At 44.1% G+C, this 18,485-nt stretch overlaps 1 protein-coding gene across 13 annotated transcripts in view; it reads right to left on the bottom strand.

The window, feature by feature from the left end:
* The window catches only part of FOXP1 (forkhead box P1), a 389,122-nt gene that overhangs the window by 64,479 nt on the left and 306,158 nt on the right, over positions 1 to 18,485 (bottom strand). For 11 of the 13 annotated variants that reach the window (XM_063347894.1, XM_063347895.1, XM_063347902.1 and 8 more), the window contains 3 exons: positions 6,743 to 6,880; positions 5,571 to 5,660; positions 17 to 176 (listed from right to left, as the gene is read on the bottom strand). In XM_063347894.1, coding sequence (XP_063203964.1) covers positions 17 to 176; positions 5,571 to 5,660; positions 6,743 to 6,880 — 388 coding nt within the window. Of the gene's footprint in view, positions 1 to 16; positions 177 to 5,570; positions 5,661 to 6,742; positions 6,881 to 17,344; positions 17,370 to 17,619; positions 17,715 to 18,485 lie in introns of those variants that run through there. The other 2 variants (XM_063347906.1, XM_063347907.1) reach the window with 2 other exon arrangements.

Raw genomic sequence — 18,485 nt, 5'->3', positions numbered from 1 at the left:
CAAACCCCTCACCTACCTTGTGCAAGGGGTTGCAAAGGCAGAGTAGGCTGGCCAGGCTGGATCGTTAGCAGCCCCTGACGCTGCAATGACAGGAGGTGCTGCTGTTGCAACTGCTGCATCTGTAAGAGTTGCTGCTGAAAGGCCAACTGCTGCGTAGCCACCTGCTGTTGCTGGGGCTGGAAAAGAAAAAAGTAAATAAAAAAAAAATTTAAAAAACGCACATTTGTCAATACAGAGCAAAGCACTAACAGAGGATTTCCAGGGCTCCTTGTCTCAACACACTTCAACTTCTGATGGCAGTCACCAGTATGAAGGCAAGCTAGCGAGCCCACCACCCCATATCAAAGACCCCAAGGCACATTAGGTGCCAGAGCTAACCACAGGGCTGCAGTCGATTCCCACCTCCAGTGGAGACTTTCATCCTCCCCAAATCCCTCCTGCCATCCCAATTAAAAATGTATGCAACGTTTCTTGGTCCACACTACCACGTCACCCTGGTCCACGTGGTCGTGTTTCACCCCAGAAATGGCCACGTTTCAGTGGTGGGTAAAGCAAACGCTGCGGGCAGCTGATAAAAGTCCCGGGTAATTCTTTGAGGCAAAAGCACATGTATAAGGTGAGAATCACACCACACGATCACACCACACTTAGACATAACGAAAAACAACGCTGCACTGTGCTCCGTTTGCTCATGCAAGGGTTGTCTCAACTATTAAGGCAATACGACTGGCTTAATTTATGGTATTTTTATACTTACTCTCTCCTTATTCATCCATCAAGCCCCACAATACTTTCTGTTATGCTCGGGATTATTCTGTGCTGTATTTAAGGCTGCTACTCCTGCACTTTGAAAATTTTAATTATTCTCACTAGAAAGAAGATGGAGTTGCTTTACTCCACAGGGATGTGAACCTTGAACCTTCGAGGTGTAAAAGAACATGTTGCTTTTCTCACTACTGTACCCGGAGAAGCTTTTAACTACTCTGTTTATCACTTCTGACATAAATAAATGAGAAAAAATCAGACCTTTGAAGAAGAAAAACTTCATCTAATATTGTTAATTAGCCATGACAAACGATGAAATAACATTGTAAATCTTTCATAGAAACAGCCACTAGATTTTAATTACACACATTCATAATTTAGCAAACAACATCTTACTTGAATGTGAGTGTTTAATATGTACAGTACTCCAGGCTTCAGAGTCCTTAATTTTGTTCAGTTAAGGAAGCCTCTAGGTTTTCCTTCCATGCTCATCTTGTATTTTATTTGCTTTGTTCTTTAAAATCCATGAAAGGCTTTGCATTTTGATAAATATCTTTTTATTTATTGTACAATGACAGGAGGAAAACTTTTGTTGTGTAAAACATCAATACATCATGCCAGTGTTTAGCAGTTCCTTGTGCTAGCCAAAAAAAATTAATGTAGATTTCCTTAGTAATTATCTGAGTGATAGAAAGATAATACAGTGCAGTAGTACAATAAATAGAAGGAAATTATCTAATATCCCTAATCTGCTAGGAATCATATCAAGGTGGAGGTCTTATACACATTATGGCTAACAATTATGGAAAGAAAATTAACTCTTACAAAACTACACACTCTCACAAACAAAACCCAGCCAGATCCCAAGCTTTTTGTCGCCTTTCCTTGGCTCCGAGCCAAAGGATCACTGGCCCCATTCCCTGCTGGTGGCAAACTGGGAGGAAAAAAAGAAAATCCAAAAATCCACCGGAGCTGCAGGAGCGGGACTGAGGGACACCAGCCAGGGGTCTGGCCCCCACCTTCTCGTACCACCATGTCCCAACAACCTTAATACCACAACCAACCGTGTACCCACAACTGTACTGACAGTCAATTTATCTTCTTTATAAAGTCCATTTATCTTATTTCCAAATAAAATCTAGGACTTCAAGAAGAACACAGTTAAAGAAATAGGTGTTTAGATCTTCTGAAACTCAGGAGAGTTTGCATTTCTTTGCAACAGCTTGCTCAGGCAGATCCAGCTGTTGCAACTATTTGCAACAGCATCAGATGAACGCAAGCCCCAGCAACAGTTATATTAGGAGTTAAAGTAATGTTTGCTTCCATAAATATTAATTTTCTAAATATATATATACTTAGTATGTATTTTTATAGATAATAAATAGTATTACATAAAAATCTAGTTACAGTAAGCTGTGTTTTACCTATTTCCCATCCGATTATAAAGTTGGCACGTTGTTTTTTTTAAAAAAAACCCTTCCTATAAATTGACTGATGCCCGTTCGGTTGTCTTCTCAGCTATCCTAAGAAAAGCTCTTGAACACTCTCTACTTTGAAAAGCCAGGATATAAAAGTATACAAGGCCCATTGTCCAAGAAAGAATTTAAAAGCAAGACACGTTGCCAAAGTGCGCTCCCCACCCAGTTACCAAACACAGGATACAAGGCAGTTTGTTTACTTCTCACAATTGAATGCATACAAAAAAGGTCTCAGTGCAGTCCTGTTGTCAGGTCAGTAGTCAGTGTTAAAATGCTGAAATATCCTGATAAAACTTGCATTTTTGATCCCCTCCCTAAAGCTTCTGTCAAAGGTCTGTTTTCCTTTCTTAGGTTACTCCCTACTGCCTAACATAAACTGTCACAACTGCCGGAGGACAAACGGCCCTGTTCGGAAAACAACCCGCTCCGTCCAGCGCCGAAGCACCCAGCGGGATCCTCCTCTCCAGCTCCCCCCCGGCATCTCCCCCCGGCCCCCCTGGCTCTCGGGCACCGCGCGGGGCTCACCCTCTGCTGCGCCCCCAGCAAAACCCACCAAAAAAACCTTACTGGGGTCCCTCTGTTATTCTCCTTGGGGGTCCCGTCCCTTTTACCAGCGGGGCTTGGGAAGATTTGTTGTGTTTTTCTTCTTTCAGGAGGGTACAATAGGGCAAGGCACTAACAAAACGACCTGGGGGATGCAGTACATGAATACGCTCGTTCCATCTGTCAAGGTACAAACTCAGCCCTCGTTAGCAGGGCAGCCGCCTGGCCCCGCCACGGCACTGCTCGCCATGGTACCCGACCAGCGGGTTTTAGTACAATAAGGAGGGGGGGGGGGGGAATAAAATAAAATAAGAGACCGCCGCCTACATGCTAATTTAGCAAAAATAACCTCCTTAAGGCAGGAAAACCAGGGCCGAACAAACCTGTGGGATGAAACGCATGGCCGAAACAGGCCTCTACTAAAACCATCAGCAAAAATATCTCCCCCCAAGCCCCAGAAAAAGCTGAAGAGACTTGGGCCCCTTGTTCTCTGAACAGCTATCGTGTTAAAACGCTCTTCTTGAAACAGGAAGGAGTCCTTTCTTATTGTTGCTTTCGATAGTCTAGCATCAGAAGTGCGACCACAGTAAATCAGTGTGTTAGATATTGAAATGCCATCACATTGTCTAACTTCCCTTCTCGTCTTTTTTAACACAAAGTATTTTTTCTTTAAGCTCCAAGCCCTCATCTTTGTGTCTGAGATGCTCTCCTGTCTGACAACAGCAATTTAGAAGAGTTAACTTTTATCGTTCATTCTGCTGTGTAACTTTCCCCTTCAAATTTCTTTATCTGCCCTCTGAGCTCATCTGAACTTTCATGTTCTCCCAGCATGCAGGCTTGCATTCAAAACTATGTCTAATAGACCAAATAAGAGGTTAATAAGAAGTGGCAACAGAAAGAAAAAATACAATCCCTGGTAACTGATAAGAATGACAGTGGCAGCCCTTTATTGTTTGTCTTCAAATATAGAGTTAAAGATCTTTAAAAAACTAAATTTTGACGCCTTTGAAAAGAAAGAAGCACAAAATAACAACAGGGGGTTATTGCCTGCCAGCCACAGGGGAGAAGCTCCATAATTCTTATTCTCCCTTTTGAAGGCTGTTAGAAATCTGATTCAAAAAAGCAACAGCAGAAGGAGAAAGCCTCTTGAGGCTATCGCCATTTCCTGTGATCATGCATAATGCGTTTCAAAAGTGGGTTTTTACCAATTCTGTTGATCAATTGCACCTCCTTCATATTCCCTCTTTTTTCTGCTGTGTTTACATCTGATGTGACTCAATGACAAGTGCTGTCTGAGACTGTGAAACAGACCTGTCATGTTGATTTATGGGCGCATCAAACCACGACTTGTCCAAACTGAAGCTCGCAGTTCATTAATTAGAGAGTTGTGACTTTGAAGTCAGCTTTCAGACTGTGGTTTTTAACATTTGGCTTAATTTATATGCTCTTGAATGTGGATCTCTAAGGAAAAAACTGAAATTCCCTTCTTGTCTTTGAACTTCTTTTGACCGCACAATAATCATTTCTTTGTCCAGAGTGATGCCTGCATCCCAGAGTCATTAACGCGCATTGAACTGCCACTGATGAGTAAGCCCTACTGAATTAGAAAAACAGCCAGCAAAACAAAGCTGAGAGCATTCTGCACAGTGATATCTCACAATTACATGCCTTCCCTCCCTGTGCCATTTCCATTTTAATTACTGTTAGTCCTTTAGATTTACATTTTAGACACTTTTTAATCTGTTCCCTTTTTATTATAGTGGCGCCCGTAAGCGTGCTATGGTTAAGGTTGTGTCAGCGTTTCCATTATAAACCCCCGTATTTTCAGGGGTTTATAACTCATCTGGAAAAATTCACTCTGGGTTGAAACTTGGCACAGGTGGCACAATTTGCCGAAATTTCGAGGGGGGGGGGGGGCATGGAAATTGGTCCATGCTTTGAGCAGCGCCACTTGCAAAGTGACACTATCGCAGGACATCATGCAATGTCTCGTGCCAAGAGGCAGCTTTCTAGGATCTCCCCAGGCCAGCAGTGATGTCAGATTAAACACGAAACTCCTTGTGCCTTAAAAACAAATGTAATGACAGCGAAATTTAATTTAACCACACCCAAATCAACAAACAAAGTTTAGGATGTGACAGGTATTTTGAAAGGAAAGTGTATTTAAAGGAGAGGCAGAAACCACCCTGGCCTGTCCCGGTCCTGCCATGGACTGTGGTGGCATCAGAGTGAGGTCTCCTGCCACCTTGCCGCAAACAGGCAGCTTTCCTGCGCTACCTCTGCCTCTCAGACCTCGCTACTCGGTGTCACCGCCTATGCTGCTCCACTGCGGTGCCGGTCCCTCCTGCTAAGCCCCTGCTGTGAGGAATGTGCAACCAGAACCTCTCCTGTTGGAAACCGCAAGCCCAAACTCAACATCTCTCAGCATTTTTGCGGTGTTTAGAGAAGACAGCACCATATCTGGGCCTGCTGCCTTGCCCCCGCCCCTTTACAACATAACTAACTTTCAAAAGCACTCTCCCAAGATACAAGTCTAGATGCTTGCTCCAGTACTCATACCGAACATCAAGGCATGGTCCCCTGCTATAAAATATGTGGCAGCAAGCAAATGGAAAGCACAGGAAAATACAGGCGAAAACAGGACAATAACTCTAAATCTGAAAGCTGAGACCCGATAGAGTCAGTTCAGTTGTGCAATCATTTATAAGATGAATGACAGTTTAATAGCCACTAGACAGTCCCCGGGGATCTGTGGTTTGAAAGTAAAATGGGTATTGTCTGTACCTCTTTAGGCTGTTTTCCAGCATGTTGTTGCTGTAAAAGTTGAAGCTGCAACTGTTCCTGTTGTTTCTTATAAAACTCTTGAAGCTGCTGCTACAAAGAAAAGGAAAGATGGTAAGTAACAAAGTGGAGAGCCAATTCAGTGTCCCTTTTGGTGTAACACACAAACTGTGATTTGAAAAATAGCATCCTTTTATCTGTAATGGTCTGACCTTTAGTTTGAAACTCGACAATAAATTCAGTGCACACTGACTATTCTTGGCATTATCGTTTGAAAAGTAATCTCCAAAATGAACTGATGAAAAACATACCATTTTCTACACAAACTAATTAAAATAAGGCAAGGAATGACCTTTGATTGTAACAACAAAGCCAAAATGCCCTTGCTGAGAGAGCCTGGCGAATCTCTGTTGTGAAACACACATGCTTTCTAAATGATAGGGTTTGACTGTATTAAGTGTTGTTCAATACATGCATAGACATCCTGGGAAATACTCTCCTCCCCGCTCCCCAGATGTGCGCGGCACAGCCAGCGCTCCGGCGCGGGCAGGAGGGAGCCTGGCAGCCAGGAGGGAGCAGGCAAGGTCAGGCTGGGGGGGGATGCTGAGCCCCCGCTGTGCCATACCCTACGATAACGGAGCCTCGGGGCTTGTCGGTGGCCAGCTTTCGGCTGAAAAAGGACCACAGGCTGTGAGAAACACTGACACACCGCACAGCATACATTGGCTGAAACCAAACAGATTAAGGCTTGCAAACCTCTTCGCTTTTATTGCCACTCTTTCCATAGTCCTTTACGGTTCCAGATGGACATAACGAGGTCTAAAATGGGAAGTATCGCCCTACTACCTTCTTTATTCCAATTAGTCAAGGCACACCATGCTTTCTCAGGATGCAGGCAAAAGCAACAGGGACATCTGCCGAAGTCCTGACACTTAAATATGCATCTGTATTATTTAGCTGATCTTGGAAACACTCCTAGCACTGCTCCCTGGATTTGTTTCCAGTAGCTATTTCTAGAATTAAAAACAAAAGAGCAGTCAGTTCATCTCGGAGCACGGCTGCTCCGAGGTTCGGCCCTAAGATGTGGGCAGCCTCTTTTGCCAGGAACATTTCGGGAAGCGAAGCCCTCTGGTACCTATAAGGGCCACCTGAGCAGCCGTTAAGGAAAGAATTACCTGTTGAAGCATGAGTGCCTGCTGCTGCTGGAGCAGGACTTGGAGTTGCTGGGGAGTTAGCACTTGTTGCTGGAGGATCTGCTGCATTTGCTGGGGAGTGATCACTTGAGGTGTCATCATAGCCACCGACACTGGAACCTGAAGCGGGAGAGGAGAGCAAAGAAGGGTCAGAGCGCACAGCCGTGGCTCCTCCGTGCCACCCACTGTCCCCATGCCTGGCACCCAGGGTGCTGGAGGCCAGAGAGTCCCTACAGCCCTCCGCAGCAGGCACCTGGGTACCCACCACATCCTCCCAGCCATGAAATTCCCCTTTTGCAAAACATTCTTATGACAGGAATTGTTTAAAGCAAGCAATATGGTAAACCCCAGTAAGATTTATTTATTTTTACAAGGAACCGTCAACTGAGTCCTTTCCCTCCCAGAAAGCCCTTGCCTTCCGCACAGAAATCCAACCGCCGAGTATCCCGCGCTGATGGGATCTAGACCCTATTACGACAGGTTTTTAAGAAAATTGAAGGAAGGCTCACTGATGTGAATAACAGCACTAGACTCCTATGCAATTTTAACAGAAAGGCCCTACCACGATGTCTTTACCATTCCATATTCACCCAGCATACAGATGTCTTCAATTCTTTCATATTATGTGAGATACCATTAAAAGCCGCTTTCCATGACATTTCAGTGACAAACAGCTACAGTGATGAACTTGATAGCATTTCATATTTGCAACTGTTAACACGTTTCTGCACGGGCATCTTTGCAAGGAACCTGTACACTGTATCTGAAAGGATGATGTCTTGTTCAGATAAAACACTGACATTAAAATGACAGGCTGTCTTGGCCAAGGTTACACAAATTGTATTCAAGCGGATACCTAATGACAATGCTATGAATTCTGCAAGCTTTCTAGAATGTAATTTAGCTATTCAAAATAATCACTGCACTTGTGTTTAATTTGCAGACTACATGAGAACCATTTTGTCAGTCCTAGTAATGCAAGAAGACTATTTCCCTAGAAACCCACCCCTCTACCCTCCACCCCAAAAAAGGAAAAGAAAAGGAGGGGGAAAAAAAAAAAACAATAGATGAAAAGACAAAACCCATATGAGTTTTAACAGTAATATTTAAGCACCTTACCTTTTCTATAGTTTCAAATCAAATACGTGACAGCACAAAACTAAAAGCAGTAAAGGATATACTTTGCTAAAAAGGATCTCCTGTCATCTCGTGTATTACAATAAAAGGTAATAATATGTTTAGCACTTTTTCTGTGCACCACTTTTTAAAAAATCAGCAGACAATAGCTGATCAGAAGATAAAGGAGTTTTTAAAAAAAAAAAGTCTTCCAGTGTAGTAGTAAGCAAGAGAGAAATGCAGTATTAATTTTATGTAACATAACGTCTTAATATGCAGTTTATCTTGACTTTTTCACATGATTTGTCCTGTCATTTGCATAGCAAGCTCTCATTCCTAATTTCACAGTCATTATGCACTGATGTCCTGATTTCTCAGCATCACTAATTTTGATGAACTAAAAATGGTTCCTGAAGGTCAGACGCGTGTACACGGTGCATCTCCCCGTGTTGTTGTGTACATGTTGGGTGCCAGGGCCAGGCGCCGCTTTGAAAACATTTGCCTGAGCAAAGCCTGGCAAAGGCTCGCACGCCTCCCACATCCCATTAAGGCAAACACGGCGAGGTCCTCTGCGCATTCCCCGTGGCACCGCGCATTCCCACATCTCTAACGTGGTCCAGGCAGGTGTGAACGCAGGCAAATGAAGATTTAATTACGGGTCAAATGGCACTCCCACCGAAGCCAGCGGCCGTTCTCCCGTGGCCGGCGCCGCTTGCCCCTGCCTATGGGAAAGCCAGCATCCGGCCACCGTGCCGTGCCACCGTCTGGCCACGCAGGACCAGCTCCGAGGACACTGAGTCATTGGGATGGGTAATCCCATTAATTCAGAGTATCTTAATCTGTAGTCTTTTAAAAACTTTTCTGGGAGTAGAAAATTATTTAATTAAATACTGCCGTCACTATCTTCGCCCCGAAGCATGACTCACCTTCATTATTCTCATCCCCAGAGAAGTTTACTTTACCCTGGGGTTTGTACTACCTTTCATTGAAGTTGGACTGAGCAAACAGAAGAGGAAGCATGTTTAAGTGTGTTTTCTGTGCCCTTCTTGGAAGATAGACAACACAAATACTCTTCAGTCAGATTTATGACGACAAGCAGGGATACAGACAGGAATAGGGTGGGGTGCTGCAAACCCTACACATCGGTGATTAATACGAAGGGCCGCATTCTGCCGTCAGCTATGAGGAGACAACTCCCATTCACTTCCATGGCTTTTTTGCATGTTTATCTTGGGATAAATCTAAGGATTTGGCCCAGCCTTTGAAAACTGGCCATGTACCTTCCGGTGAAGAATCTCCTAGTTGCACACTCTTTGCTAGAACAGAAGCACTTAACCAGCAAGAAAAAGAAAAGAATAAATTTTATATATCTGTGGCACACCTAGAAGTACAAGTCTGCGTTGATCCGTTCAACTTCATTTTACCATCTGAAACCACATTTTCACACTACATCTGCGTCTCTAAAGAAGGTCCTGCCTTCCATTTATAAACACGGCTAACAACCACATTTACCCAAAGTTTGTGCTTCAGCTTCTCACAAAAGCAACTTACGGAAACCTTTCACAAAGAAATTCAAATAAACCAGAAACTACCATGCTAAAAATGACACGCAGGCCCCGGACAAGCGTGGGCACACGTACGGTTTGAGGACTTTAAATAGTTAAGAATGATGGCCTATATATCCACTCTCTTAACTCCCAACGTCCAACTTTTTCATGTAGCTAGTCCCTAGTAATACTAGGAATCAAAGGGCATGCAGCACCAGCAATAGGCTATTATAGCCCACACTTTATTACCCATTACTACCGAGGTCATTAGCGGTAAGAGTGATTGTACTGGTCTTAACCTATTGATCATTGTAACTACTATCATTTAATCCCGTGTTGAATGTCTGGAAAGCTGCTAAAGGCACACAAGAGAGAGTGCTTTAGCGATGAGAAATATAGCCAAAGCTTGGAAATTACACTTTGATTCATAAAATCTAGCCAGTGGTTTAAATCAATAGTATTTAAAACAGTCATGTAAGTTCTTAACTACAGCTCTCTAATATTTATGGGTCCCTTTTTGAGTGTATTCAGTCAAAACTAAACTTTATTTTAGATACTGTGCAATATACTTTACATTACGTTTGATAAAAAATATTTATTTCTGATATTTTGTCCGATAGTAAATGAAACCTAAACTGAGGGCTATAAATTAATTTTAGATTTCTATCTCTCAGATGTCAACTTAAATGTGTTGCCAAAAAAAATTACAAACCAACTTTAGAAATAGCTTAACTGTTTAAGTACATGAAAATGAGCGTGTTTTATGAGTTAACAATGAATCACAGAAGGCAGTTTATGAAGAACTAAAATAATTCTGTCTTAGTGCCTTCAGGGAGCTGAAGTTCGAATTAAACTACTGGCAGATATATTTAAAGAATTCTAAGTTAGCATGCAGAGCCGAAATCAATCTTTTCTCTTTTTTAAGTTGTTTATTTCTATTTTCCACATGAAACACGATTGTTGTTATTGATATGATTAACGAAGTACTTTTGGTATTGTTGACTGATAACAATAGGGTGTGGTAGATACCCAGCTGCATGTAAACCTGGCAGCAAAGGTGAAAATACAGCTGCAATTTGGCTTTCGGAGCTGTACTAGTATAGACCTGCTGACATGCTAATACCATCAACGGCAAAAAATGTCTTTAATACTCACAATTGTTTCCCGACACTCTTTCTCCCAGGGTTTTGCCTGCTGCTCCTCCGCATCCCCCAAAGCCCTGCCGTCCCCCGCAGCCCCCTCCACCACCCCCAGTTTCAGGCTCTGCAAACACGCCGTGTTTTGGCGAGACCAAGCAAGGAAAACTTCCACAAACTTGGGCCAAGTTCACCTTTAACTTCACATCGGAGTTCCAGCAGGGATGCATTTGTCACTCCTCCATACAACCCAGACAAGGGTCACGGGGATGAAAATGATTTAGTCCTATTTAATCATCTCCATTCCCCCATTTTCAGTGATATTAATATAATTAAATACTAGCTAAATAATTTCAAGTAGTTTAATCTTGTATGAAGTGGAAAAAAAAAAAATACCATTTCCACACAATGTGCCTTCGATGTTGGATACGGTTGTGCTCCTGTTAACTGTTAGCAGGCATGCATGGAAGATGGGGAGGATTTCCTTAATTCATAAAGAATAACTCTGCCAGAAAATCCTTTTCTCCTGCAATGTATGTTCATACTTGATTTCAGTTAAGACCTCATACCAGGCACCTTGGATTTCCAAGCAGCAATTCTTTGGTTAAAGATTTTGTGGTAAAAGTTAAACGGAGCAAAACACAGCTGAACACAGAAACAGCGAGTAGCTGAGGAACAGTTAAAAATAAAAGTGGATACAGCCAGGCAAATACAATTAACTCGAGCTGCCTTATTAGAAAGCTATTATGTGCAATACATCTGAAATGTGAAAAAAATCTCAGCCGAAACAATGCAAACCAGCTTCGCTGATGCCACAGGAGGAGATAAACCACTGATACACTGGCAGACACGATGCCACAAGCCGGAGCAGAGCCCAGCAGCGTCAGAAGTGCTGAAGGCAGGACCCGCTCCCATCCCCAGACTAAAACATTTCCGACATCGTATTTAATCCTCCAAAATAACAACAACCAAAACAAAAAAATGCCACTGCTAGAATTATTCACGCAGAAACTGCAATGCTGTTTCATTATGCAAAATGGAATCTCGCTTTTAGACTTAGTTATTTTGCCATAATACCCTTACAACACATTAAGACAGGTAATGTTTATTATATTAATGTAAAATCAGCTAAGTAGTCTGTCATTAGCATAACAGTTCTCTCCATAACAATACAACTCCCTATTAAAAGAGGGAGGGGAAAACCCTCTTTAAAATTAAATTAGCATTTTATTATTATAGTTTTGTTTATTATATTTTATCGGGAGGGAAAATCTCCCTCTGACCCACGGAAGGCAGTACGATGGGCTATGCTGACATTCCCCGGCATGTCAGGATGTCTGCTGTCTTCTATACTCTCTTCTAGCTGAGGAAAAACGGGAATATTTTCATATTTGTTTACAGAATGAAACATCTGATCTTATCTACCACTTCTCATGCATACCAGGTTTCTCACTAACTGCCAGGATAATTGTTTCTGCTATAATAAATACCCATTTAATTTGCATAAAAATATAAAGTTTACATAAATTAAATCCTTTCTACATCTAACATTTGTCAAATAGAGACTAAACCGGAACACACACAACCAAATACTCATTTAATAAGCTGAGTGAGATTTCAACCTCGAGATTATCATCATCATTTTTTACATTTTAAAAAGTTATCGGTTTTGTTTCCTGCTCCAGCATGAAAGGAAAAATTACAACCTGCTGTACACAGTTACGAACAGTGGTGATATTTTATAATGATTCAGTTTAAAAAAAAAAAAAGAAAATCCGTATTTTTTTCCAGAGTTTAGGAAAGGAAATGTTAGATCAACATATTCTGCCAAAAAAGCCTCAAATAAACCAACAGCAATCCTGCTTAGAAACATTCAAAATACCCCTAAAGCCCTTGAAAACCCCTTGAAACCCTCTCGCTCCCAAACACCCTTAATATACTGCGAATGATCATCATGTCAGACTCCTTACATTTGTGTATTAATTCATTAATACATTAAGGAGAGCTTAATTAAATAATAAAAGACTGTGATTGAATCGGCAACATTTAATATGCCTAGAATTTCATGTGAGCAAAAAGGAAGTGTTATACAGAGGATTTTTTTATTATTTTTTTTTTTTCCTATGGCAGACTTCGAAGAACTGCAACTCCCGACAGAGATTCCTAGGGAAGGATGAGCCCTCGCTCCCTGAGTATTTTCTCCCACACGAGTCGAACCCGCAGCCGCCTGCCCTTCAAACTTGGGGCATTTCAGAAGACAAATATTGTCCTGGCCAGCTGAAAAAAAAATGAGCAAGCTCTTGAAAAATATCCACCTGGTTAAATCACTCTGTTTATTTCCCAAACAAAACAGAGCTCTGCCTAAACACTCGGTTAGGCTTCGCCACTCCGGTTGCAACCGTAGCCTTTTTAACAGTTGTAAACTTTATTTGCTTAAAATGTGCGGTTTTTCACACCTATGGCAGACACCTACAGCTGAACATCACAGCTAAGCACAACGGTGCAAATTAGATTCTAATGAGAAAACATCAGTTGCTTCTTTGACAATCTTGCCATTCACTGATTTAGTCCTAATGAAGACACACTCCAACCAGCAAGCTCGCCGTGTTAAAGGTCAAAGCACGTTCAAAAAAATGCCTCGCAAAATCAAGGCAAATGGGAAACCCGTAAAGAAACCTTCTCATAAAGTGGCATGGCAATTAGAGTAATTGTGCAAAAAGCCGTCTTCGGTAAAAAGTAAAAGAAATTAAGCTGCCACTACTGTAACAGGTTAGATGAAAATCAAAATTTAATGTATTCTCCCTTGTGTCATCTTGTTTTGTCAAGACATCAAATAGAATTGGAAAGTACAAAATAACAAGCCCTTGAGAAATCACAGAAGCCGACCTTTTTGATGTTGTTGGTTTACCTTGTTCTCAGTTATTTGAACAATGATGTTTCAGATTTAAGGGCAAGATAAAGCTTAAAAATTAAAACCCGTTGTCAGTTTGGGGAGGAGGGGGAGTTGTCCCTCCCAAATAACAGAGCATCTTACCTAATCAATGAAGGCAAATCCGTCCGAAACTACTGCACAGAACAATTAGCAATTCCACTTATTTGTTCAACATTTGTCTAACATTCATTCAAGTTCAGTACAAACTACAGATCCTCTTGCTAGCAGAGGAAACTGTGCTGGAAAGGTTAAAAAGAAAAAAAAAGAAAAAAAAAAAGGTAAAAAAAAAAAAAGGTTGGGGAAGAGCTATTTGCCAGTGCTGCCTCTCTCCCCAGTCTCTACACGGCCACTTTAGATCTGCAGATGAGCGCATGATGTACTTTTTTCCCGTTCCTCATAACTGGAAAGCGAAGCTGAGCAAGCAAGCACCTTATAAAAACAAAACAGTACAGGACATTTTAACTGAACTACAGCAAAGTAGTTTCCAGTAATGCAGTTCTGCTTTCAATAAAACAAACAAACTGCTTAAAACCAGCCAAGCCTTTCACCAAACAATAACAAATTTAGCTTATGGTGTCAGGACTTTCCCACAATCTAGTTCTGCAGGTGTTGATAAAACTGCCCCTGCTACCACTTTTCCCTAGCAAAGAGGGGAGAAAACAACATCAGTGAGTTATCCTGCTACCGGGAAACGTTTTCATAAAGTGCTGTGTCCTTCCAGCTCAGGTTTGTCTACAGCAGCTCTGAAATGACTAAGAAATACAGAGCAAGAAAGCACAAGAGCTTTTCAACTCCTTAAACTTTTGAATGCAAAAATCCTCCTTCCCCTTACCTTTCCTTCAGCTGCCCAGGGCATGCAATCGCAAATACAGAAACATTTTACACTGAAATAGTAATTTGTTTAGCTTCAGGATTTCACAAACAACACGATCCTCAAGCAACATCAGTGCTCGAGCGCTGCCAGGTTAAAACGCTGCGTAAGAAATGGCTCTCACTGCCCTACATCACTTTCAATGCCTAAAAACCCCCTTTAACCTTCTCCACACAACTGTTGCAACCCCTTTTCTTCTTTGCACACAACTAAAACCAACTCAGCTGGCGCAGACGTCAAAGCCCCACCGTCCATTAGTGCAATAATCCATCTGTGACCCATTACAACCCAGGGGCGACACATTACGACTCCACAGTGGTGCCTGATAACTATTTACGCCCCAGCATAAATTTCAGCGTGGGGCTGCGAGTTACGCTTTTAAAACACGTCGAGGGCTCATGCGGCTGTAGAAGAACGCGAGGCACCCACACCTTCCTCTGAGCAGCGAGATCCCCAGAAAGCCAGCGCTGGGATTTCATTTCTTCCCTGTCAATCCCATTATATTTATGACTTCTCTTCAGTTCAGCTGAGTGACTGGTCAGAGCCTTGTCTCAGAGCTTTTTTTTTTTTAAAAGCAAAAATAACGCTGCCTACAAAAGGGAGGGCACAACGGTACAGCTCGGTAAACTGTATGTTAAACAAGACCAAGAAAAACACCACCCCAACTGTAGCAAACAAAAAAAAATTTCAAAGCAGCCCTTCCTATCATAAGCTTTCTGATGATTTATGGTTTACCAACTCAGCAAGGTTACGCAACACTGCATGCCTTTAGATGCATTATTTGAGTCAGTTGAGATTTAATTAAGATCACAGCCTCCAAAATCCCTGTCAAATGAAAATTCACAGAAGACAATACACTATATATCCTCATGCAGATAGTCTCCATTCCATGCTCTGGAATAACATAAGTTAATCCTCGTTTCTATGGTGGCAGACAAAAGTTCACTAATTTTGTTTTCTTTTGACACTTGTGTTGTTTTCTGGTTTATGTCATGAGATCATTCCCTTTTGAGAAGGGGAGGGGAGCTGATATAGGGGGAGAGGAGGGAGAGCAATATGTCTGAATATGGCAGCAGATGTATTTTGACATTCTCACAGCTCTGCCGTGATGTCATCAAGTTTTCATATAATTAACCCCTGCCAGTAAGAGCATCATTTCATGACATCTGTCCATTGGGAAGAGGGGGAAGGAGTCAGGGACAAAACATGAGAAGTGCCTCAGTCTTGCTCTCACACTAAAACCACAATCAAACAAAATTAAATTAAGGCTACAAAATAGCATTCACATCTTCCCTACCAGCGACTGGCGTTTCCCAATTCATTATCTGCCCCAGCTGCCTCCTCACCTCAGAGATGCTTCGAAACCACGCACCCAGCTCATCCCCAGCGCCTTCCCCCTCTCCTCCTCCTCCTGATGGTCTTGGGGCAAGGGAACCCCTTCCCTCTCTAGCCCAGTTCCTCTACATGCTAAACAGGAGCAAGTTAAAACGGTATTTCTTAGAGGGAAATTGCTAGAACTTTACCTCATTCCAGCGTATTTCTATTTGCATTATCTTAATATCTGCTTGCTTATCTCATGGTTTAGAAATGACAGGTGCTAGCGGTCTTTTGTTTGACAGGCCACTACACAAATAACTGTCTTGCCTGAAAGGGCTAATGCACTACTAATGAACAATAAATCAACTTTGATTATAAAGTGTCAGACCAATCAGTTTGCAGTTCAGCTCTATCACCGTCTAGGCCAAGGCAGCTACTCTGTTTAGGTAGGATTTGGGTTTCATCTCTGCAGCCTTATCAATGAAATTTTTTGGAAGTAGTCACAGGAGATCACAGAAAGCCCTCTGACAGCAGATTTTCCGCTGGCTGTGAGGAGAGTGCCTGCTTTTAAAGGCTTCCTAGGCTGCTACCGCAATAAATACGCATACAATCAACAAAAGCCACTTCTTAACCAGACAGACGAACGCTCTAATGACATATTCGCATATAAACACGTATTTTAGCCGTGATTTTTAAAACAGCCGGAAGCAAACAGAATTGCTTTTTAACTTGATGTAAAGATGTGCAAGATGCCTGAAAGCTGTGCACAGTAAACATACTTAGGAGGGGCCTGATCCAGCAAATATGAATTTAGCAGGCAGAGAGCTTACTGCTTTGGGGGGGAGAGGGAGAGAGACCCCTCTCCTATCACGGCTACCGCACATGCACAAGGCAGTCCAGGATTGGGCCCGGGAGCGTCAGGCATGAAAATTAGCTCCGGTCCACATGAAAAAGGCTTCAACGTTTCAGTTTATTTATAAAAAGGCAAACTAGCCTGCGTAAGTCACTTTTTATTAGAAATAAACTTTAGCGATTTATAGTAGTTAGCAATTCAACGCTCATTGCTAGAATAAATCCAACCATTTCGTTTTCATAAACAGATCTTAGTCACCCCGAATGATTCACATTTCCTGCCACCGAACTTGTTTTTATTTAAAAATGTAAAATGGTAGTGCTTCAAACGCTGTCACACGCACAGAGACGACCGTGTGGCGTTATCGAGTGGCTTTTCCCTACCACGAGCACAAGGACGGGGCAAACCCCCCCCAGTGTTTTGTAAAACCAGCTGGCTTTGAAGGAGTTAATTCCAAAGAGGAAGAGTGTATATGCACTTTGCTCTAAACTTACCACCCACTTCCTAAGGGTTCCCTCCTCCCCACCACCACCACCCTCCAAAAATCATCTCGTTTGCACCGAAACGCTGGCTCGAAGGTTTGACACTTCGCTCAGCTCCATTTAAATCCCGTTACGTTTATTTCACCGCGGTTCGTAACACCAGTCAACGTCAAAAACCAAAGCTCACTCACTTAATGTCCCCCTGGTAAACTGAGTGGCGAACCCACTCGGCGCTCCCGGCTCCCTGACATTTAAACCTGCCAAAAGTATTTTACCCGGCTCCGGGCACTGCTCCCGCCCTTCCCCGCTCTTCTTCAAAAACTACATTACCGGAGGGAGAGCTGCCCGTCCGGTTACGCGCACCGCCGAACAAAAGCCGGGCAGGACACGCCGAAAACCCCCACAACCATCACCACTTTTAAAAACCTTTACAGCAAGTTGCGCGGCGCGTCCCGGTCCCTCCCCCTCCTCTCCCAGGCGGCGGCGGACGCCGGCAAACCGGGACGGGGACGGGAGGAGTCACGTTTGGCTCTTTTCGACAGTTTGGGACCGGGCCCGCTCGCCCCCCGCCCCCCAAACCCCTCTCCCCGGGGCAAGGCACCCACCTGGGGGGCGGCGGCGGCGGGCGGGCGGCGGGCCGGGCCATGGAGCGGAGCGGCGGGGCGCGGAGCGGTGCGGAGCCTCCGCGGGTGCGGGCGGAGTGTCGGGGCGCGCTGCTGGCGGGGGCTGCCGCCGCGCGCGCCGCCACCCGCGCGGCCCCGCCCCGCCCCGCGCCGCCGCACACCCCGCCCCGCCCCGGAACGGGCTCCCCCCCCCGGCACCGCGATCAGAAACTGCTTAAAAGCTGCTGTCCCCCCCAAAATAAATTATTTTGTGGGTGCTGGGAGTGACGGGGGGGAGGGGGGAGGTGACAGCCGGCACAACGCTCCCGACAGCGATGCGGGAGGAGCTCCGCGCAGCACCGCGGGAATCTCGCTCTCCTTCCGCCGCAACTTTCTCTTCTCCCGGGAAAAAGTGGCTTTGACTCGCCTTTCCCGAGAGTTCTGTCCCTGGAAGCTCCGGATTTCAGTATCAGATAATAATACTAATAATTAAAAAACCACCACAAGAAGCCTCTGAGAGGAGTTTGCGCCAGCCCAGCACGGTGCGCCTGGCCCGCAAACGGCACACCCGTCTCCCCCCACCACCCCCCCGAGGGCTCCCCGGCACGGCGCGGGGACACCCCTCCACGCAGCGCCCTCCGCAGCAGAGCCGTGTCCGCGGCCGCCGAGCCCCACCGCTGGGCTGGGGTCCGCGGCACCCCCGTGCCAGGGCTCGGCCCTCCCGTGTCACTCCGAACCAGCTGCCTCAAACTCCCCCCCACGGGCGAGCTCAGGCAATACTGTCCGTGCCCCCCCGCCAGACCCGGCACTGTGCGGTCCCCAACCCAGGCACCGCCACCGTCCCCGTAACCCATCTTCTCTGGCCCAAA

The sequence above is a fragment of the Chroicocephalus ridibundus genome, chromosome 10, assembly GCF_963924245.1.
Source record: "Chroicocephalus ridibundus chromosome 10, bChrRid1.1, whole genome shotgun sequence".
NCBI lineage: Eukaryota > Metazoa > Chordata > Aves > Charadriiformes > Laridae > Chroicocephalus > Chroicocephalus ridibundus.
This window is presented reverse-complemented; position numbering and strand designations above follow the sequence as displayed.